The sequence below is a fragment of the Dendronephthya gigantea genome, unplaced genomic scaffold (assembly GCF_004324835.1).
Source record: "Dendronephthya gigantea isolate DGI-Jeju-01 unplaced genomic scaffold, DenGig_1.0 000083F, whole genome shotgun sequence".
NCBI classification, from domain to species: Eukaryota; Metazoa; Cnidaria; class Anthozoa; order Malacalcyonacea; family Nephtheidae; genus Dendronephthya; species Dendronephthya gigantea.
In genome coordinates this window covers 619,512-646,019 of record NW_021163093.1, presented here as the reverse complement: position 1 = coordinate 646,019, position 26,508 = coordinate 619,512, and the positions used below count along the sequence as shown (strand labels likewise).

Below are 26,508 nucleotides of genomic sequence, written 5' to 3'. Positions count from 1 at the left end.
GATGTAATAGTGGCTATCATTATTTATAGGAAGTAAGAGTTATCTCTCTCACGATAAGATACGGATATTTTATCAATTTTATGTCGGTTTCACCAACATTGCATTGAAGTAGCTAGATAAATGCAATAATTAGAAAGTTTAATATTATTTTCGTGCAAAACAAAGCAATTTTGAACTTTATTGTTATATGAGCTTGATTCGTGTGCGCATGCGCTGTTTATACGATCTCCGAAATCATGGAGAACATAATGCCGCAAAAATTTCACTGTTTATTCGATCTTGGGTACCAGGGGCTGCCATGTTGTCTTCTTAATAATGTTATATGGCTACTGCGCACGCGCCGTAGAAGACGTTAACTCTTTGGGCCTAGACAAACTATTAAAAGTGGTTAAAAGCCTCTTTCGTAAGCCGGGGTGTCTCTACCCCCAAGGTGCCCTACCAACCAAGGCGAGATTAAAACTTTCCATATAAACATTTGCATTTGTTCGAAAGTTCGAAACTGTTCTGATCAGTAGCGTAGCCAGCTTGACGATTTGTCCCGCTATGCTGATATTTTAGTGTTCAATGACTGTGAAAACAATAAATTTCTAAAGAAATGAATCATCAAAATAACTCGAAATTTACATAGCGGGACAAAATCGTCAAGCTGGCTACACCACTGGTTCTGATTACCCCTACTTTTAACTAGGGATAGTTAGAAAACATCACGTGACACGTACAATTTTCACGTGTTTGAAAGTGATGGTAATTGGTAACAGATAATGTGTTAACCGTGATGTTATGTTGGCCTTTTTTTAAGACTTTATCGTCATGCATAGACATATATCTATACTCAGGAATGTGATGGCCATTGTCGTGAGAAATTCAATGTGTAAAAGTGTCTTATACGGTGTATTATAAAACGCATTGTTGACCACATAATTTTACGTCATAGACGAACACTGTTCCAGAACTACATGGGCATTCCATTACACACACAGTGTTCTGAATTATCCAGAACAGCAAATGGAGCAGCCCTCTTGAATTCACTGTTTCTCATTTTGCTGTAATTGTCGTGAACAGATTATTTCTACTGATGCATGTAGGATGGTCATCTTAAAAATTTGTCTTTATTTCTGCATTTGAATGAACTGTATTCTTATTCATCAACCACCTGGATATGTTCACGACAATGTCAAAATGAAAAACAAGCCCTTTCCATGCATCACATACGATGAATGCCAAGTAAAGTGCACAGAGGATGGGAACTAGATGCAATATTTAACGGGGTGCATATTTCTTTTGCTACTTATACTCGTTTTCAAAAAAGATCCGTTGGGAAGAACAGAATACATGAATACACATCCCTAATTATCGGGTTATAGTTTTGGGTATATAAATGATGCAGTAAATGTTTAGACAATCCAATAGCTATAAATATTGTTTATTTCATATATTTATGTACGTACATGACATGAATATTTAGACTCTAAAGGCATGATTTCACCGGCGAAATTTTATAGCAAAATGTGAAATATTTCGCCTTCTTCATTCTATATTGAATTTTAAGACTTTATTCGCGCCCAAGGCGAGTGGAGTTTTTTTTTACTTGCGAAATCATGTATAATTACTACGTACGCATAAATTATTTTTTGGCGAAAATATTTCAACTCGCGCTGAAAAAATATCCCTGTCGTCAGGCGTTTAAAACCAATGTAACCTGTTGGGATTTCATGTATATAATTATGTTAAATAATATACGTTATCGTAAGGCTGAGTCTGACTAAAGTTTTCAACGTATTAAGGGATGTTCCATGCAATCCTTAGTTAAGAGTGAAGGAGGAACGCTCAGTAAAGTCGGGAATCATTCGATCGCCAGAGGCCCAAAATACGACCAACATAACCTATGCAACCTACTAATCTTATTTCCAGGTCGAAGATGGTACATCAGGTATAGGTTTGCTCCCGATACTGGATTAAATGCGCGCTGACAGACACGCTAATCGAATGTAACAAACTGTAGTCACGCCCAAGAAGTTGACTGAAAAATATATTGTTTTTAACATAATCAGAAAAACACTGATAGTTACTCATACTAGATATCCCATTCCTTTGCTTGAGACTTAAATACGACATTAAAATATATTTCAGGCTTTCCTCTTCTGTGACTGTGGGTAAATGGGCTTATGGAATACAAGGTGAGCGTATGTTCGTGAAATAAAAGTATGCATTTAGGTCAATCTGTTATGTGACTGAACTGATCAATTAATACGTATACTGGATGTTTTTGCAGCTTTGTATAGCCTGGTTTTCATTTCGTTGCAGTTGTCGTAGTAAACAAGTCATTTTCACCGATAAGAAATAGTCATCACATTACCCATGTTGACATGTTCACGACAATAACGAATGAATGGAAACCAGGCATACATGGCCTGAAGCGACTTATAGCTGATTTATTGTTACTTCAGTTCATCCAGGGAGCTTCCTTTAGTGTACGCGAACTCGTCATCGTTGCGTTTAAGGGTTTCACTGCTGCTGTGCTCCAAGTTGTATCTTTTTTTCACAGCAAATGGCGAGCTTGCCATAATTTTCTTTAAAAACACCGGTGTACCAGACTCTGATCTTGAAACACCGTCGGCTACGAATAAATAATAATTTACATATTTAGCTAAGGCCTTTCTAATCAGACGAGTGCCGAATCACTGGAATAGAGGTAATGTTATCAGACATAGGTACTAAAATCAACCCATATGGCATATATATTGACCCATTTTTGTTCGTGGATTTCTATTAAACCCTAGCTTTTGAACAATCCAATTACTGAATACCTGAATTATGTAAGTTCGTGCCTTATATATATAAACTTGTAAGGTGAATTTATCGTTGATATTTAAAAAATATGTCTTTTTGACTTTGTAGCATTTTCTTCTTATACCATGAAATAACTTTAAAACACTCGTCTTGTGCTAGTAAGGTGCAGCAAATGTTAAAATAGTAATAAAAACTGTAATACAACTATAAGGTAGTTCATCTCATCGAAATGATTTTCATCAAATCACTGAAAAAAACCTTTTAGTTTGCTCGGAGATTTAACACCGTAAACAACATGGAGGGATTTTTTTTTACATTTTCAAAGACCCAATCAGAATGCAGAAATTTTCACTACTTCCGGTAAAATGGCAAATTATTTACCATTTTACATGAAGTATAAAAGATTTAAGCATTCTGGTTGGCTTTGCTTAAAGAATATAAACAAATATGTCCATTAGTTTAAAACGAAATTCCACCTTGTTCTTACAATACTTACACAAATTGTTCTTGGAAAAGGCATAAGTAGTGTGCGTGGTGTTGAATGCTTTCTTTTCTTTCTTGATTGCTCCGTGAATCTAATAAAAGAAAATGGTGCAACTTATAAAGTAGCAGTTCAAATGCGCTTAAACATTCTAGATTGTAGAAGAATAGGCAGGAAAATAGAAGGAAATGGTTTTACACGACATGCAAGAAAGATGTGACATTTCCTGTTGCATACCTTTTTACTCAACAACACGTGGAAAACAAATATCATCAGTCCTTGCAGAGAATTAAAAATGGCGAATAAATATTTAAACGCAATTGTATCTCGATTGAATACCAGTAAACCAAACAGCCACGTCAACCCAAGGATAGGCAGCAATATAGCTGAACCTTTTAGACCAACTTTTGCTTTTCGCAACTTGCTGTCAGTCTTTGCACTTTCGCTTGCCATGCTGGAGGACATGGCGTTCCGGAGCGCCAGAACGAAGATTATTATGTTTATCTAAAAACAGTAAACCATGTTCAGTTTACTCACGAATGCTTGCTATTTTACATAGAGTTATGGGTGGGACAAATGGAGCCTTAAACACATCGGTATGCTTCCATGAAGAGTATCCGCTGGAAATTTTTGTCAATATCCATACAATGGAATATGCTATACCCATACTGTTTCCATACTATAAATTTATTATTCTGCGATATGAAAAGGGCAAGTATAAAAAAATAAGATTTCGAAATGGCATAATGATAAATGAGAAATGTTGTTTAAACAGTTTTGACAGTGTATATATACCTGATCAAGTTAAATAAATATTTGCATAACCTGGCGGCGTTTCAATAAACTTGGTTTGAAACTTAAAATCACGGTAGATCCATGCAAACTCGAAACTAATTAGGCGCAGGCTTTTATACTTGTTTAAAACACGTACGTTTCTCTGATTTTCAAGATGTGAATATTTGAGTGTAATACCTACCAGTAAGATAAGTATTATAATACCAACAAAAGTCCAAAACAAACCACCGCCACCTTGGCACCAACATGCGTGTTCCGATTTGAAATTTTCAAGATCGTTTACTCCAACTAAAACCGCCATAACAATTGCTGGGATTCCTAAAAATGGATATCATAAAATGATAAAATGATCTAAATTATTGAGGCAAAACGGCTATACCACATATAGAGAAAACCTATACACCTTAATGACGGACTTGTTAAGATTTATTAATGGTAATGACGAGGGGAAGAATGAGCTAAATAGTTGAATTCTTTTGAATCGAAAAATACACGAAAGGATTTGTATTATGAATTCGTCAGTTTTTTGCTTAGGAAGGTTGTGAAGTTCAACATTTTGAATAGTTTCATTAAAAAAGGACCAATATTTCGAGTTTTAATTCAAAATCGCGATTATATTTGCTCACGGCAAGCAAGCGGCCCCCTTAGCTATTATTTTTTTCCCGGGTGAGTTTCAAAGTAGCTCAAAACACCTACATCTTGCATCAAAAGTATTCAGTGTTAAAAAACAGGGTCTGCTTTCAACTTTTTTAATTTCAGTGAATCAAACACATGCATTCATATAATTATTTCGATTAAAATTAATTCAATTCGCTTACCCCAGCCAATCACATAAAATGACTTGAGATGTTTTCCTCCTAAACTTAAACCAGTGAAAACATTCACCAGCTGAAGGTAAACGACGATTCCTTCACATAACATCCATCCAAAAAGGGAGAGAACAAAGAAATATAATAACATAGAAACGGCTATACAGAATGGCTGAAAGGAGAAGGTTATTATATGTAAGTTAAAAAATACAGTATAGTCTGCAAGAAAACTCAAGATATGATTGAAAACGCTCATCGTTTTGCAATAATTTTACTACCTCGTTATTGAAAGCTGGTCCAGCCAAGACCGCGAAGATATCTGTCATTCCAATCGCAACACAGAGGTTCATAAGCACTTGGGAAGGAACTGTGGTCTTAACATTTTTGTGAAGTCTTTTCCACAGCAATGCGTACGTGAGTATCGTCAGAACCACCCCAAGTAGGGATGCAGAACAGCCAATTGTTGATATTACTTCTAAAGTTCTTCTTTCTTCATCTTCCATCTAAAAAAAATAAGTATAGCATGCCTCAATTGTCCAATCAAAAGCATTATTATATGGCACGCGGTCTCGTGACTAAAATAGCGTGCGCTGATTGGTTCTTTGCCGGCCTGGAATCCTCCAGTATTAGACCGTTGCCGGAGTAACGGTCCAACTCTCATATTTTTGAACAAAAACAAGCTTGCATTTTCATTTTTGACACGAAAAATATCGACGAAGAATGGACGAGGAAGGGCATTATTTGGTACATGTGAATATTACATTTATTCATCTTTGATTTTTGTTTATATTACTGTATCATTCTTAGTTAACGAGTAAAAAACAAAGTTTTGAAAACCACCCCAGTGCTTGCGTGGCGACTGGCTGGTGAAAGAGCCGACAAGAATGCTGCAGCGCATTGTATAAATAAATAAGCTAAATACTGTACGCCATATAATAAATCCCTTATTAACCGAATACGTTCGGTCTGGAAAATTATCAGACCTCGGTCTTTTATGTAAGGACCTCGCTATCGCTCGGTCCGGACTGTCAAGACCTCGGTCTGATATCTTTCTTTCTTTTGACATTTGACATATATCATGCCACGTTTCGCGTGGACCTGCAACTGCAAGGTTTATATAATTCGCATCCGCCATAAGAAAGTCGGATTTCGTCTAAAAAGCGGTCAAAATATGTAATAAGGTTTCGCGTGCAAATCTAAATCACCTGGACTTTATTTGGTAAAATCCTTCGTCATCATATTATTAAAACTAAGTGTAATTTATTCAAGTATCCATCACTTCTGATTGCATGGTTGATAGCCATGTGTGAAATAGTATTTGAAACGAGCAACGTCATAGCGTGGGAAAGATTTTTCTGGTTCACGCTATTACGCTATTACGTGATCATCACTATCATTATCGCAAGCATATATCGTTATGACATCATTTTAAAGACGATCATATCAACATCTTAAGGGGCGGGAATGTAAAGCAAAACAGATGCATGCGAGCGAAGAAAATTTCTATTTTTAAATAAACAATAAACAATTTTTGAAATGATTTCAATTTTTGAAAAGAATTATCAAGCGCTGTCGTTATGAATCTCAGACTTCGTCTTCGTTCGATGACGATAACGAGAAACTTCGAATTGACAATTCCCCATATCATGTTCTACGTTATCCAAAAAAATTATATAATGCATGTCAACGAACTTTACCAAAAAAGATTATGGGCACGACATAGAATTGCACGCAAAAGGCTGCAAAAAACTTTGACCAGTTTTTCCGTTTGGCTTTGAAACAAAAAACCCCAACTTTGATCTGAATCATGTGATATATTCGAACCAATCATTATTGAATGAGTTTACACGTGATTCAGCCGAGTATTTCAATTGTTTCTTGTATTCCCCACATTTCCGCTGCTCGGAAAAAACTGCCGAACCGGAAAAAATGATTCTTACCATATTTCTAGAAATGTCCATGGAAGCAAATGCTGTAAGATGCTTGCACTCACATATCAGGCGGTGTTCATCTGGTACTTTTGTGCATCCATCTGTTTTCCATCTGTTTTCACTTAATTCTGGCTTCCAGTATACACATTCTTCAGATTCAGCCTAAAAAGTAAGTAAAAACTAAATATAAACGTTTTCGCGTGATGAGATTACTTCCTGCATGCACTCGGTGGGCGAAAATTTGCTTTTTGTAATTGCTTTTCTGCATTGTTTCTCTATTATAAGGGTGATATTAAGGTATTATGGCGTCAAAAATCACGGTAACCACCGAGTATTTTGATAAAATATAGAACAATTGAAAAAAAACTCCGTAAAAAAAGTATAAACATTTTGAAAAATATAATTTTCTACGTTTCGGCTACACTATAGTAATTATTGACATAAGAAGAAAAGAAAGAAGAAGAAGAAGAAGAAGAAGAAGAAGAAGAAGAAGAGGAAGAAGAAGAAGAAGAAGAAGAAGAAGAAGAAGAAGAAGAAGAAGAAGAAGAAGAGGAAGAAGAAGAAGAAGAAGAAGAAAAAGAAGAAAAAAAGAAGAAGAAGAAGAAGAGAAGATAAAAAAGAAGAAGAAGAAGAGAAGAAGAAGAAGAAAAAGAAGAAAAAGAAGAAGAAGAAGAAGAAGAGGAAGAAGAAGAAGAAGAAGAAGAAGAAGAAGAAGAAGAAGAAGAAGAAGAAGAAGAAGAAGAAGAAAAAGAAGAAGAAGAAGAAGAAGAAGAAGAAGAAGAAGAAGAAGAAGAAGAAGAAGAAGAAGAAGAAGAAGAAGAAGAAGAAGAAGAAGAAGAAGAAGAAGAGGAAGATAAAAAAGAAGAAGAAGAAGACGAAGAAGAAGAAGAAGAAGACGAAGAAGAAGAAGAAGAAGAAGAAGAAGAAGAAGAGAAAAAGAAGAAGAAGAAGAGGAAGAAGAAGAAGAAGAAGAAGAGGAAGAAGAAGAAGATGAAGTAGAAAAAGAAGAAGAAGAAGAAGAAGAAGAAGAAGAAGAAGAAGAAGAAGAAGAAGAAGAAGAAGAAGAAGAAGAAGAAGCACGAACTAATCATGCACTAATGCAAACACTAATCTCATGGGTGGGCCAATGAATTCCACATGCATTTCTTCACCAACATAATACTACCGTGATGTCCGATTCAACACGTCTTCCTAACTAATCGAATTCTATACAAAGCAAACATGTCACGAAAGAAGACAAAAGTGAATACACACCGGGTCAATGGTATCCCAAGTGATACGAACTGGTTCTCGAAACGGTATTCTTGGCTCAGGTCTGACACTTGCGCTGATAATCTTGTTGTTCACTGTCGCATAAACGTTCTTTCCAGATAACCTTTTTCCGAGAAAGGAATTTAAAGTTTTATACCACAAGATAACGACGACTGCACCAGACTCTGTCGCTAGTGCATCGCGTGAAAGACTGAATGATGCGTTTGAAAAATTAAAAAGTCTCTCCTTTTGTGCCAATTCAACATTAGTTTTTAAGTATTTGACATGTAACTGTACGTTGGAACGGTTTTGAAATACTGAAGAATTGTATGTATTGTTTTCCAGTTTATTTCCGCATTGAAATCCATAGTTTTCTAGCGTCATCACAAGATCACGGATCACTCCTTCATCCTAAACATAAAAAGGACAAACATTACGAAAGAAAAGTGATAAGTGGAAATCAGTGCCTCTATAGAGCAGACTAAGGAAGAATTGGCAGGCAGAATGAATGCAAAGGTTACTGCATGAAGAGAAGTTTGCATAACTGCTGAAGTGGGTGCTTAGAAAGCTCTTTAAAATTAGTTATACGGGAAAAGGTATTGATAGGAATATCGATTTACAATTTGAAATTTTTTCTACACATCGCGAGAATGTAAAGATATAAAATTTATTTGCTCTCTTATTCTACTTAAAACTGGGCTTCTTTCCAGCATCCCTGCTGTTCATGTTACACATTGGATTACTGCCTGTGATAAACTTGAATTTGCTGTACAAAAGCAACGCTTACGTCAAAGCTGCTTACTACAAAGCTATAGCTGTATTGGAATGCAAAACATGAATCGAAAGAATGGTAGATATAGCAGACGCTCAAATGAAGATGACATGGATGGCTACGAAAGCAATTGAAAGACGAAACTGATCAATGAAACTCGAATGTCTTCAGGGACCGACTCACCTTTATTTTTCGCCATGATTCTGTGTTTCTACTATTTAATATATTGCTCGCTGGACCCAATATATTCAGGCTGCTATCAGAAATATTCAAATCGACGATATTTTGAAGTATTCTGACTGTATTGGTTATATTTTGCTGCCTTGCCGTTCCGTTTTTTCCGCCGTTATTCAAATCTTGACGTGTTAAGTAGGACAGCTCATCGACAATATTCTGAGCAGCTCTTTTCCGGGCTTCAAACGATATGCCTTTATTATAAAGTTCTTGCGCCTGGAAAATTAAATCATAAATTGTTGATGATAGTTTGTACATTTCTTTCTTGTCCTAGTTGCTAATTAATTATGCACTACTCTGAATCCGAAGATGAATAATATACAAAATTTCGAGTACAATTTATTTTGTTTTGGGTGTCACCGAAGAAACTTGAAATCTACTAAACCAGCACAGGTTGTGTCGAAAAAAATTGACAAAATCTGAAATCGTTGAAATTTGGATTAAACAAAAAAATTGATAAAATTTTTCCTCAGTGTGAAAATCGCTTTTGGAAAGAATATTTTGTTGTCTTTAGTCTTATGTCTTCTATGTCTCGGAAAACATTTAATATTTCACTATTTTCATGCATTTTTTCATGACTTTTTTTTATATTTAGCAATGAGGCCTGATTACAACATGAAGAAGAATCGAAGTTGTTCATGAAATTTTAGCTCGAACAACTCACCACTTGTTAACATTCGTGCGTTTTTGTTATGTTCTCAAATGAAAACACTACTCAATAAGCTAAAACGAGTTCAAATTTCTTTCTGAATGCGTATACTCTGCAATCTAAATGAATTATTGAAAACTCATCAAAAACATCTGGCAGCTGGAAAATGGCCATTTTGAGATAAACAGGTATTACTGTGCGTTTTTCTCTCAACTATATAATAATTAAATTACTTAATCCTTTCGATTTTTTTCTGAACGCACATCAATTTTTCACTCTTTGAAGCATTGGGTTAGTCGGCGTACCGCAATCTACGTAAGCATTCAAAAAATATAACAAAATATTCTCTTGCCTGATTTCTCAGTTTACCATATGACAGTGAACGCGATTCTAAACAGATGTATACGTTTAAGTTATACATTACATCATATATTTTTGAAAATGTACAGTACATGTACAGGAAGAATAAACAAGCTGTGGCAAAAAAAAAAAAGGCAACAAAAAAGTGTTGACTTACCATCACAGAGTTTACCATCTCCGGAATAACCATCTTTGCATGAGCAGTTAAAGGATCCCTTTGTATTTGTACAAACAGCACGACTGTGACAGTTATGTCTGTTAGTGGCACATTCATCTATGTCTAAGAGGTATATAAATAAATAACTTAACAAATGCAATCGGATTCGATAAGATTTATAGTAAATTCGTTTAGGACCTGTTCATCTTTTCTTCGTAATTTTATCACGTTTGTCAAAAGTAAAGGAGAAATTATTCTTTACAAATTAAAAGTTGACATTTTCTCGAATTTGCAGCTCAACTTCCACCATGAATATGCATTACTTCCTCAATCATGCACCCACTCGTGTGTTAATATCTTATCGATCCAATTCACTTCTGAAGGATGTTTTATATAGTCTGTTAACATGTAATGTATATGGGCAGCAATAGAAGAACTCATACGGCGCTTCGCATGGCCATTCCCTGAATGATTAACCATGCACTTTCAAATGCACCGTTAAAAGACCCGTTTGAATTTTCATAACTTGAATTTGGAGTTCATGTACGCATGATTTATGTCAGAAAAGTGTGCATGAGCAAGATTATACAAACGTAGATACGTCCTTATAAAGACTTACCATTGCAAAATGTACCATCACCATAATAACCAATTTTGCAAATGCATTTAAAAGATCCTTTTGTGTTTGTACAAACAGCGTCACTATGGCAACCATACATGCCAATAGAACATTCGTTTATGTCTAAAAGAAATTAGTATGACTTAAAAAGCCAAATAAGGAACATAACCAACTAATTAACGATTAACCATACAATCGTTATATACCACATAAAATTGCTAAAAAGATATGCAAGAAGTACGTTTTGAGCAAAAATTATTTAAGTTCCTTTTCTATAACCATTCCTCATCGCTATCCTGCCTAGCCCAACCGGCTTTATCAGAATTCTAATATTCTACCTATGTAAATATTAGCTGGCGGGTGGTAGAGGTTTTATATTTATATATTGCCAAATGTTTAATACTGCACGTCGAGTTTTTAATGCTTATTCCAGCTCTTAGGCTAAAATATTTAAAGCAAAAAAAGAAAATTCTATAGATTTGTGATGTGCCTATGGTGTTTATAACTACTCTAACTGTACATTCACATGCCTTTCCTTTCTAAAACTATCGTCTATCGACTACACTCCCATATATTCGGCGCGCCAAGAGTTTAAATTTTCCCTAAAATCGATTTCACTAAATCGATGTTAATTAAAAACTATATATATTTACCATGACAAAGAGAGCCATTTCCAGAATAACCCCTTTTACAAAAACACTGAAAAGAACCTTTCGTGTTTATACACCTCGCATTGTGATGGCAAGGACTAGGAAAGTTTAGAAAGCATTCATTTATGTCTAAAAAGTAAACAACAAAAAATTATTAGATTCCGCACTAAGATTACTCCGAATCTAATTTTTGGAGTGACATTTAGAAATGGAAATAAAAGAAAAAAATTTTAATACTAATTATATATCTCCTGCAGTATTTGGCAAATGCTGCAATTTCATTGGCTAAGAGGAGTGCGACTTGTGCACAATTGCACCTTACTCGTATAGTCAATGAAAATCGCTGTAGTATATATGTACAACTAATCAATCACCATTCAGAATACAAAATAATTTCAAATTGTACTATATTTATCAAGCATTCTGGTGATAAAAAATTAACAATTATGTCGAGGTTCAATAAATTGATGAGATATATAATTCATAAGTAATAGAGCGAATCATAAGAGTGTTTACAAAATCGACTGCGTAGCGGGAGTATACCTTAAAAAGGTCTTGCACTCCAATTTGTTCTATAACCTTTTTTTACCTTCGCATACGCTCCCGTTTCCTGTAAATCCTTCATTACATGTACAGGTGTATGATCCAATAGTATTCGCGCATTTGGCGTCAGGAGAACATTTGGAAGTACCCAACTGACATTCATCCACGTCAACTAATGTTATAGTTCAAAAATAAAAGAATATACACATGAGTGTTTTTAACATTGATAAACAATTTCTTCTATTATAGTAGATCATCTTGACTCAAAGAAATGAATCCCTGATAGCGAACATTGCATAAGATTGAGTTTTACGAAGATATTGAATTAATGACATACGTACATGGCCTTTGGCAAACGTAAGATCTGCTTAGTTTACATGAATAATCATTCCAGGTCCCGTCGTGGTACATTTCCGTGCAATTTTCAACTCCACGTACATTATTTGGTTCGTTGTTTATTTTGTCCCAGTTTGTATACACGGTCACTGTTCCATCAGGATAACACCATTTCGTCTCATTGAAAGAGCATCTCGTTAATCCAACCCAAATATGTTCGGACTTTCTGAATCTTTTAAGGATGAATTCGTTGACGTCTTTGTCTGTGACTCTCGCGATATCTCCGCCCTTGTTCATACAATCGTTTTTCGCGTCAAGCCAGCTTAGCTCCTTTGAAATACCCGTGTAACAAACACCGCGATACTCTGTCCAGTTATTCTGGCATCCTGTCTCAACACAAAGGTTTTAATTAATATTTTACTATACTTTAAAATCTCGGAGAAAAAATATTCGAGTCGCGAGTACAAATTGCGCTATTTATCACTGATTTTAACAAAAATATCCCGAATTTTGACCGAATTCGATAAAAATTGCCCAACTTTTCAATGTTTAAATTTTTGTGCACCCTCTAACTACCCCCCCCCCAACTTCGTACGCCTGTATTTATATAGGTGTTTTCATCGGTTCATCTGCAACTGTTTATTTAACTCCTATGCCTGTTTCTGTATAGAAGTTGTTTGAATTATGTGCATGCATTGTGCGTTATTTGAATTGAGATATCAAAATACTGAAGTTTTTTTATTCCTGTCGATGACAGTACTGCTAATCCATGCAGATTTTACCCAAAAGCGCACGGCACCTGGTTCCAGGTGTAGGTCTCGTAGCTCACGAATGTCTATATTTCCTGGGATGTGATTTACGCATACCGCTCAACTACCAAACATAATATTGATTAACCATGTCTTTCTAAATAAACATGATTTTATAGGTAAAATTAAGTTTCTAAATGTTATGACCAGAACCTATGCGCAGAACGGATTTTACCTCGCTGTGAACTAACACCAGTCGCAAACCTAATTAGCAAACCGGATAAACCATGCAATACTGTAGAACAATACTTCTACGGAATTTCCAACCAGAATGCCAACACGTGGACCAGTTTTATCATTATCAATGTCACAAGAAGATACTTATAACCTTATAGAGCTCCATTAGTTTGCCAAGATCGCTCTGTTTTTTATCGAAATTTGTTACACGAAGCACGCTCTACCATTTATGGAAGTGCTTTATGCTAGAGACAAATCATACGTCAAATGAGGGAGGTTCCTAGTTATTGCAAGTATATATTGCATTACTGACCGCAACCCCCTACACTATACAACACAGCCTGGGAACACAAATTACCCTGCGAACGAGGTTGTATTGGCGGTACAGACAAAATAATTGCCTCGTAGAAATTACAATAACGAAACAGGACTAAAGTCTGCTTTTCACTAGAGCACTGAGTAGAAAATTATGTTCAAGTGAAACCATTCAACATTGCCGACATCGGCTTCCGGCTTCGATAGCACTTAGGTTTTCCTATGTGCTATTATCCACCACCAAGTCTCAATATATTTTTCATCAATTCATCGTGTCTATAAATTTCCTGCTCTCATGCGCAAGATACTAGCAATTCGTAAATTGTGAAAATAAAATGCCCGGTTAAGGTTATAAGCGTCTTTCAGTGTTAAACTTCCAGTGCCAAAAGTGATATCATTCCTCTCTTAATTATAAGACAAGAGTGGTAAAAAAAATTGACATCGCATAAAATCCGCCCGCAAACCAAAAAAATGATCGGTATTTTTTTTATCTACCGCAAAACACATGTGACGTAAAATGACGTGGTTGTTTATTTGCAGTTTACGTCAGGGTGACGACAGTGTTGTTAAAGTTTGCAGTCAACTTCTGCAACCGAAAACTATGTATTTACATCCTATGACGATTCAAAATTATTCCTGATTACCAATTTGAGGGGAATTTGGTCAATGGTGTATAAATAACTCAGACTACAAAATAGACTAGGCCACGCAGGCATGGTCTAAACACCACGTTACTGAAATCAACCGAAAAAATAGTCCTATACAGTCGTATACAAAGCATTTGGCAGCAATCAATTTAAGGATGTTTACAAAGTGTTTCTTGTATTGCACAGGATGTAAAAAGAGAAGAATTATGTTTATATATATATATTATATAATCGTCACTCGTTGTAAATTTGGCTGCTCTACAAGCAGGGCTCATAAAAAATGCTACAACCCTATATAAATTGCCTGACAGCCATGCACTTGTACCGAACAGACTTTTCAGTTAATATACGTCGCAAAAAAAATCCGGCTCATTTTTTTTCAAATTAGAGCAACCTTAAGTGCAATGCAAAAGCGGCTTTCTGATTGGTTTCGAGCAGGTAGAGGTAATACTGAGCTTTTTTAAGTCCACCTTCTAGTCGGAATTCACCCGGTCAGTTTGGGATTTTCAAGATCTCCTCCGATTGGCAAAGTTGCTGGTCAAAATTCCTAAACATTGGCAATTTTCCGCAGAACGTGTATACTAACTCGTCTACGAAGGCCCTCAGGTCGAAACGTCGAGAAGTGTTTTGTCTGTTTTAGGCAGACAGTTGTTATTCCACATTTGATGCTAAATTGTTTGAGGACGCTGCCACGCAGCTACCTGGTTATATTGGAACTCATTCCACAATATATGTAGATTTTTGAACGCTTTTTCCCAAAATGTCATGAGATAAAGCTCGGAAATTTTGGAATTCCAGCCTCACTCGGTTCGTAAATCCCGGATACACCCCCCTGAAAGTATGTTTGTTATGAAATATCTTTGTTACAGCTTCCTTCAAAATTTATTGTTCAAAATAACAAACTCTTTCTCATTCATGTGTTTAAGAAGGATGTTTTGACTCTTTGGACTTGCCTCATTACTATCAACTCAGTGACGTAATCACAAGAAGGTCTATAACAGCTTCCCTATTTCCTGTTCCTGATATGAAAATTAAACTCCTGGGCACTTAAATCAGGTACTAGGGCTAAAACTGCAAACTTTGAAAACTGTTAGCAACTTTCATACAGCTTTTGTGAGTTTATATGCTTAGTAACTTAACGCTGAATTACTTGCGAATTCTATAAATATATAAGGTGATTTCAAGAGGTGCGAGTTTTGTCGTTACTTTGTTCGGTGTATATAATATGTTCTATAATAGTGTAAACTATATGGAATTTAAAATAACCAAGGTATTGTGGTTTGAATAGCTCTTGAGACTGAATTAAATACAATAACTAATTCTAACTTATTTAACCGTACAGTTTGTTGTATACGCGCCGTATTTGTTTTGAGATAGTGTATTGCATTCGTTGTTGGTGAATAAAACTTAAAAAGGTCTTCTTTTTCTCGCCCATTTAATGTGCAATGTTTTGCGTGCCAAATATATAATATTGCTCAAAAAGCTGCTGATTGAAATCTAATTTAAATTGGCGGCTAGGAGCCCTCCGCTGCGATATTCGCTCTGATTGTGCATTCAGCAATCTTCCAAATCCAGACATCGCAATCATCAACGACAATATCATGTAGTGGGCACTTGGGAAATGCATAACTGAACCAGATATCGATTAAGCATAAACGTCAATCCCTGACATCAGGATTTATTCAAGCTTTTTCATACATGCCAGCAAGCTTTCCATTCATTTTCAAGGTGAATAAATTGAATCGCAATAGAGGCATATATAGCATGTGCATTTGGTGGTATAAGAGCAGGCTTAAAAAGATTAATTTTGGATAAATAATGCTGTAAATAACTTAAGTAGCATATTCAAGCGTCCAAGAAATGCAGCGATAATAATTTCGCTTTCCGTTCTGCCTTTAGACCGACAGCAAATATTTGCAAATGACTTGTGTAAAAAATTTATTCCGTGTAAAATTTCGAAATTCCGTGTAAAAGTTGCACTCCATCCAAAGGGCCAAACTATTGAAATCCCCTCTGTCAAAATATGAATGCGGCACCTCATTATAAGTAATCCTTCGTGGGGTGAGGGGGAAGGAGGCATGAAGAAAATGGCCCTGAGTGATTGGTAATAAGGAGAGTGGGAATTGTATAGGGGTCTGGGGAGTCTCTATCAATGACCTAATTCCCCGTACTTTGGTGGATGATTACTGATGAATCTGTTCCGGCTGGGCGAAATTTGGTATGAGAATATCATTATCATTACTTTTTTTAAACATGGATACTTAGTTGCTAATATTTACGAGTATAATAAGAGTACCTTCATTGGGGAGACCGGCTTTAATCGCCCACCTCCGCTATACATGTTGAAAAAGGGCCTGTTTTAATGCTGAGAACACAAGTTGGACCAAAAAATCATTCTCGAATTCTACCTACTACGACATCAGCTATACCCTCATTCTCACGAGCAGTGTTCGATCCACAGGCCAACAACGCTCATTATGTTGGTTATGGCAATTATGTCGGTTTGCTATAGTCCCCCCCAAGAACCCTCTCTTCGCGCCTGCCGTCGGTAGCTTTAGACTTATGATGATGTTGTATGATGTTACGTTGATGTTCTTATTATATGATGTTGTACAGGGTGTCACAAATGAAAAGAAGTCGTCACTTTAACATGCCGTAACTCATTAAATATTAAGTCCAACGATTTAATTTTTAGATAGCAAGAAAGATGAGTTAATTATCTTTCTTTCAATCTTTTATGCCATAATGGCAGCAATGAAGAACCAAATAATTGTGTGTTAATAGTTGCAGGTCGAAAACTGCATTTTTTTATGCCGGGGAGTTTAATAAACAAAAATTTACTGGCGCATACACACATTAAACCTGATAATAAATTCAAATTTTCTTCGTGTTGCCTTATCTCGGCCAAGTTTTAGTTTAATAACCAAGGCCCTGTTTACACTGTGCAGGATTCGCATGGTCACGACAACGTCCAAGCGAGGTTTTCCCAAAAAAGCATGATAGCATGATTGCCATTTATTAAGACATGATCCGCCAAATGAAGAAGTTCTGGAGACAAAGATACCGTAAACAACATAAACTGATGTCGTGACCATCTGAATCCGGTAGTGTATAAACTAAGGCTATATCTGTACATGAGCGTCGTTTTCGAGCGTTTCGGTTTTTAAAATCGTTTTTGTCTATTAATGTTTAGATGCCTTGACCACGCGATCCAAGGAAAAATATGCATAAATCCGTATGTTAAATTAGCTTCAACCTCTATTGTAAATTAACCGGGCGGTGCCAGTTGAAACCGTTTTGGCATGAAAACGAATAGGAAAACGCTCGAAAACGTTACCGTGTGCGGACTAGCTAATTTTCATTTCAAAATTATTTGATCGTTTCTCGCTGTCTTTATACTGAAGGAAAGTATCATTGGAAACCTAAATAACTGCCCTAGCTTCCGTAACGCATAAGGATTAAATCATAAAATTCAATATATGCTTCATTTAGGTCTGTTAATTTCCATTTCGTTTTCTTAGACACCATATATATATATATAACAAATCACAGACGAATTGAAACTTAAGCAATCCTCACATGCACGCACTTAATCCCTCTGGTGTATGCATTGATATGTCTGCATGAATGCAGTATACCTAAATTTTAGCTTAGCCTAAGAAACAGGATCCATTGCATTGCATTGCTCTTCGCAAACAAGCCAAAAGGCCTTGTTTTATTTACCATAATGCACGCGGAAGTCCTAACAATTTTTTAAGCCCATGCATGGCTCTGCCTTGGTGTTATAGTCGTGTTTATGTTACGAGATTACCCTCCGCATGACCTGTACTATAGGCCTAGCTTCATTCTAATACTGAATTGTGAACGCAGTTAGCAGAGGTTGGAGAGAAAGTCAATACTTGACTTGATATACCGTGATAATCTTCATGGGCAAGCGAGTCTTAACCATGCAAGCTTGGCGACCAAGATTAATGAATAGCAAACTTGCGTAGGGTGAAATATTGTCAAATAAGGGAAACTATGGTCCATAGCTTCTTATAGGTATAAAAAATTTGCTAAATTCCGAGAGCTATATATCTCTACACAAATTACAATAATTTACTATAGCAAGATATGGCAAAATAAACAAGCACCCATGCATTGTCTAATTTGCTGTGCATGGAATACGTTCGTTAGAATAGACGGCTAAAAACTTTTGGAGAGTGGTTTAACAGCATTGAAGAAAAATTTTTCTCTGCCCATACAGTTCATATTTGTCAACAACTTTGAAAAAAATGGTGAAACTGAATCGTTTGTAACAATATTGTTCAATGTTGTTGACAACTGTGAACAAAATAAAACAGCACAACACTGTATATCAAAATTTCAACAACTGATCATTTTTACCAGTTTAAACAAAAAAGTACAGTGGAAATCGGTTTTTATTGCATTCATGCGCGTATAGACTTCACGCGCTGAAACAGATTTTCAGTCACGTAATGACTAGAATTAATCTCTTCCCACACGCGACTTAACACCTTTATTACTTTAAACAGATGCATGCATAACATTCCCTAACTACGTCTACGGTTTATAGAGATTAAGCACAATGCAGGCGACCCTATAAACCCAAGAATGAGCATGTGATGACACTATACTGTACATCAATATTGAAACGTTCATTTCCGATTATTTGAGCAAATAGATTTAACTCCGACGAGACTTTTACGCCATTATATTTTTCGTTATTGTAAGGTGATATTGTTACAATCAAGAAATATTTCGCTAATATATAACATCAGGTCGGACCAACCTATCATAGCTATATATCGTCAAATAGTACTAACGCAGGGTCAATTTTCTGATAATAATATACGCATCATGCTTTATGATATATATTCCAAGAATTATCGTGAAGTTCTATGGCGAGCTTAACGAAACATCACTGCATGGTGCTTAGCACAAGATTAGTACGTTCACACTTCGCCCTAAGGTCCTCGATTCCGATTTTCCGAGGTCATTTGGCATACAAATTACTGTCGATTTGTCCCCATTTATATGCGATTTCCCGTATCGTGGGTATATAAAATGTGAACCGAAATATATGCTAGCAAATATATCATGAAATTTTCTAAGATAAATTTTGAGAAGCAAAATATAGGAAATATATAGTAAATACTTGAACATTTTATCTTGGATACAATCGAAAAACATATATGGATGATGTAACATACCTTGTGTGTTGACATTCCAGGCCGTGTGAAGCACAAAGAATAAAATTAGCAAATTTCTAACAATCCAGCTCATTTTTGCGTGTTAAGTCTGACTATAGTTATAGTGCTTTCTCTATCGAAACGCAGGATACGACACGACACGACAATATTTATTTGTCGAAAACGCAAAACGATTGGTTTGGAGCACTTTAATTTGTACTTGAATTGCAGATCCGTATCTACCGTCACAATATATCCCAACCGTCATATATAAAACACTATTGACATAAATTCCTTTCTTGCGTCCTATATGAAGAGTACCCTGTCATTTAATGACGGTGATGCATGATGTAGGAAGCTGATCAAATATCCCACAAATTCGTTCCAAGTCACGCCCATCATCGATTATATAACGATGTTTGTATTTTGGTGATCTGTATTTGAAGTGAGATAATTGCTTATTTTTTTACGGCTTAGTTTATTTTGTACAGTTAAGGAAATCCCAGGCTGAAATGGGAATTTCGCAAGCAATACAAGAACCGTACTTTAAACTTTAGCGCTCGGTATTTTCAACAATGTCTGCATGGGTTCAATTTTCAGATCATGCTCTGGGATTGCTTGTTTGAACATCCATGTTTTCGCTAAAAAAAATTTGAGCGGGAACTAGCAGGAATATATGTGGTTTGCCGTAGGTCGCAAGAAAAGGATTTCTTTATTTCTTTCCTCTGTGCATATGGAGATATGGCTTCTACCTGGCCCCTATGGCTACTAAAATTTTACGATTTTATCATAATGCCATAATGATAAACAAATAATCATGCGATGTTCCTCGTACAATTCAGGGATTAATCGTAGTCCCGAATTGTACATTTGTACTCGCCATCTCATGAGCCCCCTTTAAACTACAGTGAATTTATTGGAACGGCAGGGGTAACATTGGTACCTGTACCCAATTTTAATAGTGTTATCCTTGCTCGGGCTACCAATACAAAGGCTCAGCACGGATAAATGGGCATTGATATACCTATTTTATATAGCCGTGCCGATAAACCAGGTGTAGTGTAAACGCGGCTATGATTACCAGCTCATCTTATACATATTACTCATCTTCAACACTGACCACCAAATTGAGACTATATCCTGCAGATATACCAAGGAATGAGAGTACGATTGCTTACATGTAGCCAGCGTCCAGATCTATAATTTCGGCCAAACAAATATATTATGAAATCAGCGATTTGTCTCGAAACCAATCCTCTGACGTCATGAAATTATAAGAAAAAGAGGAATGCAAACTATACTGGATTTATCGGCACGGCACGGCTAAAATTGGCACGTACCGAATTTTATTAGTGTTCAGGCTACCAAAACAAAGGCCGAGCATAGGTGAAATGGGCACGGGTACCCATTTTAGCCGTTCCGTGCCAATAAATCGAGCGTTAGGGTAAACGGGGCTTTGATTGCCTTATTAGAACATCTATAACCCATCCACTAGTTCACATCTACTAAAAAAAGGAAAATCCAATCGAAAATCTTAGCATTTTTTGATGTCATCATCTCATTTTGATGAGAAAGGGTGGATATAGTTAGTGATATTCAAATATAGCTACGATAACTTATACTGTACATGCATCAAAACATTTCATAACTATAACCTTTTCTACTATAACTTAAAAGTAGAAAATCGCATTGAAAATTGCAGCTTATTGAGCTTAAGTTGCAAGACTTATAGTGTAAACGGGCTTTAAATCGCCGCATATAGATAGAGCTCATAAAAGACCTTATAAACTGATCTCTACGGCAAACCGCTACGTCCTGGAAACGGTAAATTCTAAAAATTCATTTTTTGTCGACTATTTGTCGCAACAATCAGCTGTTATAGTTGACTAAAGAATACGATTTTACTTTTGCCGTTCGCCTGCATAGCATTCGTGGAATTACTTAGAGTTAAGCCGGAGGTAAGTGGTATTACTTACCCAGATAATCCCGGATATCTTAAAAAATGCATTATAAATGCTTGACATATTAATTTGTCAATGTATATAAAACGGTAATTTGATAAGATTATTGCCCAACAAATTACAAACCATCCCACCATATTCTGACTTTCTGACTAGGAAAGAAATCTGTAAGTAAATCTCTTAGAAATAAGAGAGTATAAGCTTTTAGAAAGATCTCAGATCCTTCTCATCATCGCGACTCTAACATATTTCACTGCTCAATTCCCCCTATAAGTACAACAATAACGCCAATCTTTAAACATTTTGAGAGATTGAGCTTCTTGTCAAACTATATGTATATTCTTTGTTTTTTTAACTTGTTGATACACGCGTTACTATATATATCTTGAACATGATTATACATCTTGTAACCACAGGAGCAGCGTCGCAGCGTTTTCTAACAACATCGCGACAAATGCGGATTAACCACTCCCCAAAACAAACAAAACACTCCTCGACGTTTCTAGCCAAGTGTCTTCGTGAGGACTATATATCTCATGACTAAGGCTCTTAGGTCGAAACAACGAATGGTGGCTTATATAATATTCTTATATAATATTCTTGTAATTTTGCAGGGTGATATCACAATATATAGAGATTAGCTTGTATATACGTACACCACGTAAGTAATTCATATGCAATTATATTAAATACTGACTTACCTGGTGTACCTACAAGCTTATTTATACTGCATGTAGCTCTTTTTTTTAATTATTTCTTGTTTTTTTTCTATAGGAAACTGTAACACCACATTTAATACGAAGTTATCAGTATTAAACAACTTGTTTACATCCACTTTCTTAATTAAGCTTGTTTAAACTGGATTTAAAACCAGTTTAAAACCATTAACATTTCGCAACAAAACTGTCCGATTGATATGTTCTTTTCAGCCATTTATCTCAGAACCGATGGCGGAATTGCCATTGAGCCTGATGGCCCTTTAATATTGTGAGAAAACATTACTTATTATAGAGATTCATTACATCTTTTTTGCGTATTATTTTCAGGGCAAATATCAGTGGCGTATGCAGCATCAATAATTGGGGGGCGGGCATATTCATATACTCATGTTAACAGACTGTAAAGACAATTAATTTGAAAAGAAATGAATCCTGCGTATCACGAATATATGAATACGCCCCCCTCGCCAATTATCGTGCTGGCTACGCCACTGGCAAAGATATTCTTGATTTCACAATAATTGAACGCACATCAAGTTCAAGTAGCTATTTATTTTAGGTTTTTAAAGTTTTTTATAAATTTATTGCCAGAACAGTATGCTAAATGCCATCGCTACACAACATGCCGCAACATATGGGCTTTTTCTTTCACCTACAAGAAAAGTTTAAGACTTTAGCAAACGGCCCCCGCTTCACCATTATTAGGTAAGTTGTAACTAGAAGTAACACCCTGGGTGGGCAGGTGTCCTAGCAGATAGTGTACCCCCCGCAGAAAATGTCTCCCCTATATTATTGCTAGTCAACTTTTTATTTCGTTATAACTGTATAGTTTAAATTGTATACTATGCGAAATATTTTATACAGAAAATATTTTTCACAAATACTAACTTTTTTTTGGACTATCACGTGGTCCGGGGGGACACTATCCGCGGGGGGGGGACCCATCCGCTGTAACACCGGAACATCTGATGTCACAACTGCCAAGAAGTAACTTGGCAAAAAGATCATCTATAAGCCGGGTATTCTGCGTTTGCTTTGCGTCTACTTGTGCCGCGGGTCCGCCTTCCCTCCGCTCTGCGTCTACGGCCGCCGGCAGCTAAGTCATAAGGGAGCTTTAGCAGTGACTACGAGTACAACTACAAGTACGAGAGTGTCAAGACTTTCTATTCGCGTGTTGTTTCCTTATGCCTGGTTTCCATTTAATCGTGGACATGTCAATGTGGTTGATGTGATACAGGTGCGCTCAAAAGGTATTGGACACGTAGTTTTTTTATTTTTTTTTTGTCTGGTGAGGATTTGGTCGGATAATAACAACTTATTTTAACACAGAATTTCAAAAGTCTATGCTCTGATACCACATTTACGAGCTACATACTATATAGCCTTGTTCATTTATGCAAATTACATGCAAATGCGCCGATACGTTCTGGCCATCTGTTTTTTTGTGAATGAAATGTGTTCTTAAGGGTTGTGGCTTACAAAATCGACTCATCCCTATGCAGAATTAGAAATGACGAGTGGGAAATGTCTGGATATATGCGAAAATGCCAATAGCATTACAGTCCCACAAGTATAACGTGGATTCATTCATATATATATCCACGAGTCTGAGCTTCCTCATCCATGCAAAGTTTCATGATCTTAGAATGGGACGTGATAAGAAAACTAAGAAGATTGGTGGAAGACGTTTGAAAGACGAAACCAAGTGGCGTGCTATTCTTCTCAAGAAGAAAGGAAAGTTGAGCAACCGACAGATTGCTGCGTGCTGCAAGGTCAGTCCTTCAACTGTAACAAGCCTTTTGGAGAAGTACAACGAGACTGGTAGCCTAAATGAGCGTAATGATCGACGAACTGGAGCACCAAGAAAGACCACCCCAAGACAAGATCGAGCACTCGTGCGTGCTGTTATTAAATAAGTTGTTATTATCCGACCAAATCCTCACCAGACAAAGAAATAATCAAAAAGCTACGTGTCCAATAACTTTTGGGCGCACCTGTACAGTGATAGAATATTTCTGTTGTGCAGTCAACAATGACCGATTTAAGGCAGAAATAAAGAAAAATTTACAAGTGGACAGTCTGGAGCATTTCTCATCGGTGAAAACGACTTGTTCACGACAATTACGACTAAATGGAAACCAGGCTATACAATATCAGCAAAAACTTGCAGTCGTGGAGCTTTTGAGTACCGACGATTTTTAACCGATTTAGTTAGCCAGGAGAAGAAGCGGACAGTGGACGCAGCCTGCAGGTACAGTTATACTTAACATTACCCGCGCGAAGTTACAGCAGTTTCACGTGATACGCGATATTGGGGCTAGAGCAGTGAACTGTAATAAATATTTATTACAGTGACTGTAGTCACGTTATTTAATACTTATTTTCTTTTCGTTAGTACAGTCACGTTATTTTCATTTCACTGGGCTAGAGTCATCATTATTACCATCATTTTTCAACAGAAATGAGAACTGCACGAGTTGAAAAATTTGGTAAAATTATTAGCTATTTGCAACAAGAATAAATCTTGATAATACTAAAGCGTTGTCCAATACTCACCAATTCTTGCCATTTTCCAAAATATTCCAAGAACACTAAAGGTATAAACAATAATATTGTTATTCTTATAACACAAAAAGCATTTTTTTGAGCAATATAATTACGATTCATTTAAACGGCATTTTTTGTCTTTATGGTCTATAGTCTGTCTCAATGATTACATCACATACAGGCACAAAAAAACTGGGATTAACTGTGATAGGATCATAGAAAAGTTACAATAAAGCAATTAAGCAACAGAAAAAGCAGGCTCAATAACAGCATAACACAAATACCGCAGAGCCTTATTTTCAATCCATCCATTCTCTGAGTTAGAAAAACAAAATAAGTGCTCTGCTAGCTTGCATAAAATTAATGCTGTCTACATTCTTCTTTAAAAAGGTAAGTTCAACTATTATGAGAACCTTTAAGACAGATTCATTTAACAGGTTTTCCATGGATCAAATGTGGCATGAAAACTGTTGTTTCACATTTAATTGCAATTTCTTAAAAGAGGCTAACATGATGCTTCTTGGTTATATTAGAACATAGATTTCATCAAGGCTGGATTTTTTATAGAGAAATAGTTGACATTTTAGTTGACAAATAGTATAATCAACATTTAAAGACAACTTTTGAAATATTATTATTGTGAGATCTGAGATTCTTTTATAAACTAATCGAGAAACACTAATTGTTGTAAACTACATAATTAATGGCAGGTTCCCCATTAGCAGGTAATACTTTGTGATGGTAGTAATTTAAAATATTTTGGGCATTACAATAATAAACCCATAATCAGTAGCTAGGGCATACTTTAAATTCATTATTGCTACACCATGTAAACAATATACTGCATATGCCCAGGAAATATTCATGCCTGCTGTTAAAATTCGTAGAGATGCTGTCCTGTGGTAAGCTGATAAATTTTTTTTCACACTTTTGGCCAGTTTGAGGCCTGTTCATATGGTATAGTCTTACACAGGAAGGCCATTGCATATCTATACAGCCACTATAGTGCTTGACATTGAGTTTTGCACAGAAAATTAACTTTACACATGCAAAAGGGAAGTCAAGGAGAGCAGGCATGCAGGGGTCCTAGGGCACACACTCCATTTCCTTGGCAACTAATCTCTAAATTGCAGCTGAATGCAACCTTTATATATCAACATTCATGCTTTTAAAAAGCACCTAGGTACGAGGCAGTCAGTGAAAAGTCATTCTACTCTCATGAGTTGATATTACAGCTAGGCGAAGCATTGTCTGCATTTATGTACTTAGTTTTATACTTATACTCAAATGCAAAATAGAGTTGGGTATAAACACAATATAAACACTGGAATTGTTTTCTATCTATATTTTGTCATGACTATTAAGATGAGAAAACCCTAAGAAAGATTAGTGAGAAGTATTAGCGCCTTGGGCATATCGTTCTTGGTCCAAATCGAGACTTGAATAAGTGAAAAATGTTAGCAAACTGCAATGACAAGAATTTTTTAGGAAATATCTAGATTTGATTAAATGTTTCTGACTTTGACCCGAAACATTTAAAATTCCTGGATCTTTTTTCATAACAGTGGTCTCTCCATGATTGGCCAAACAAGGAGACATTGTGGAATCATTAGGAATCATAAATGAATGTTACAAAACCTTGCCTAGTCATCTACGCTCCACGAAAGGTCAACAATTGGCTAGATTAGAATAATCATCATACCTACCCAGTTTTATTTTTGTCTAGAATTGCTGGTGCGAAGCCACGAATGTACGTACAAGCGC

General features: G+C 36.1%; 1 protein-coding gene across 1 annotated transcript; it reads right to left on the bottom strand.

Annotated features, from left to right (window-relative positions):
* Positions 1–2,016: 2,016 nt before the first annotated feature.
* On the bottom strand, positions 2,017–19,638 carry LOC114533040 (CD97 antigen-like). The gene is made up of 16 exons (XM_028554620.1): positions 19,539–19,638; positions 12,383–12,763; positions 12,088–12,213; positions 11,502–11,627; positions 10,849–10,971; positions 10,230–10,352; positions 10,065–10,102; positions 9,013–9,279; positions 8,061–8,468; positions 6,816–6,968; positions 5,154–5,378; positions 4,885–5,047; positions 4,248–4,384; positions 3,509–3,775; positions 3,287–3,365; positions 2,017–2,617 (listed from the first exon to the last, which is right to left on the bottom strand). Exons 1-16 carry the CDS (start codon positions 19,609–19,611, stop codon positions 2,439–2,441), a joined length of 2,868 nt encoding a protein of 955 aa, XP_028410421.1. The 5' UTR covers positions 19,612–19,638; the 3' UTR covers positions 2,017–2,438.
* Between the last annotated feature and the right edge of the window lie 6,870 nt (positions 19,639–26,508).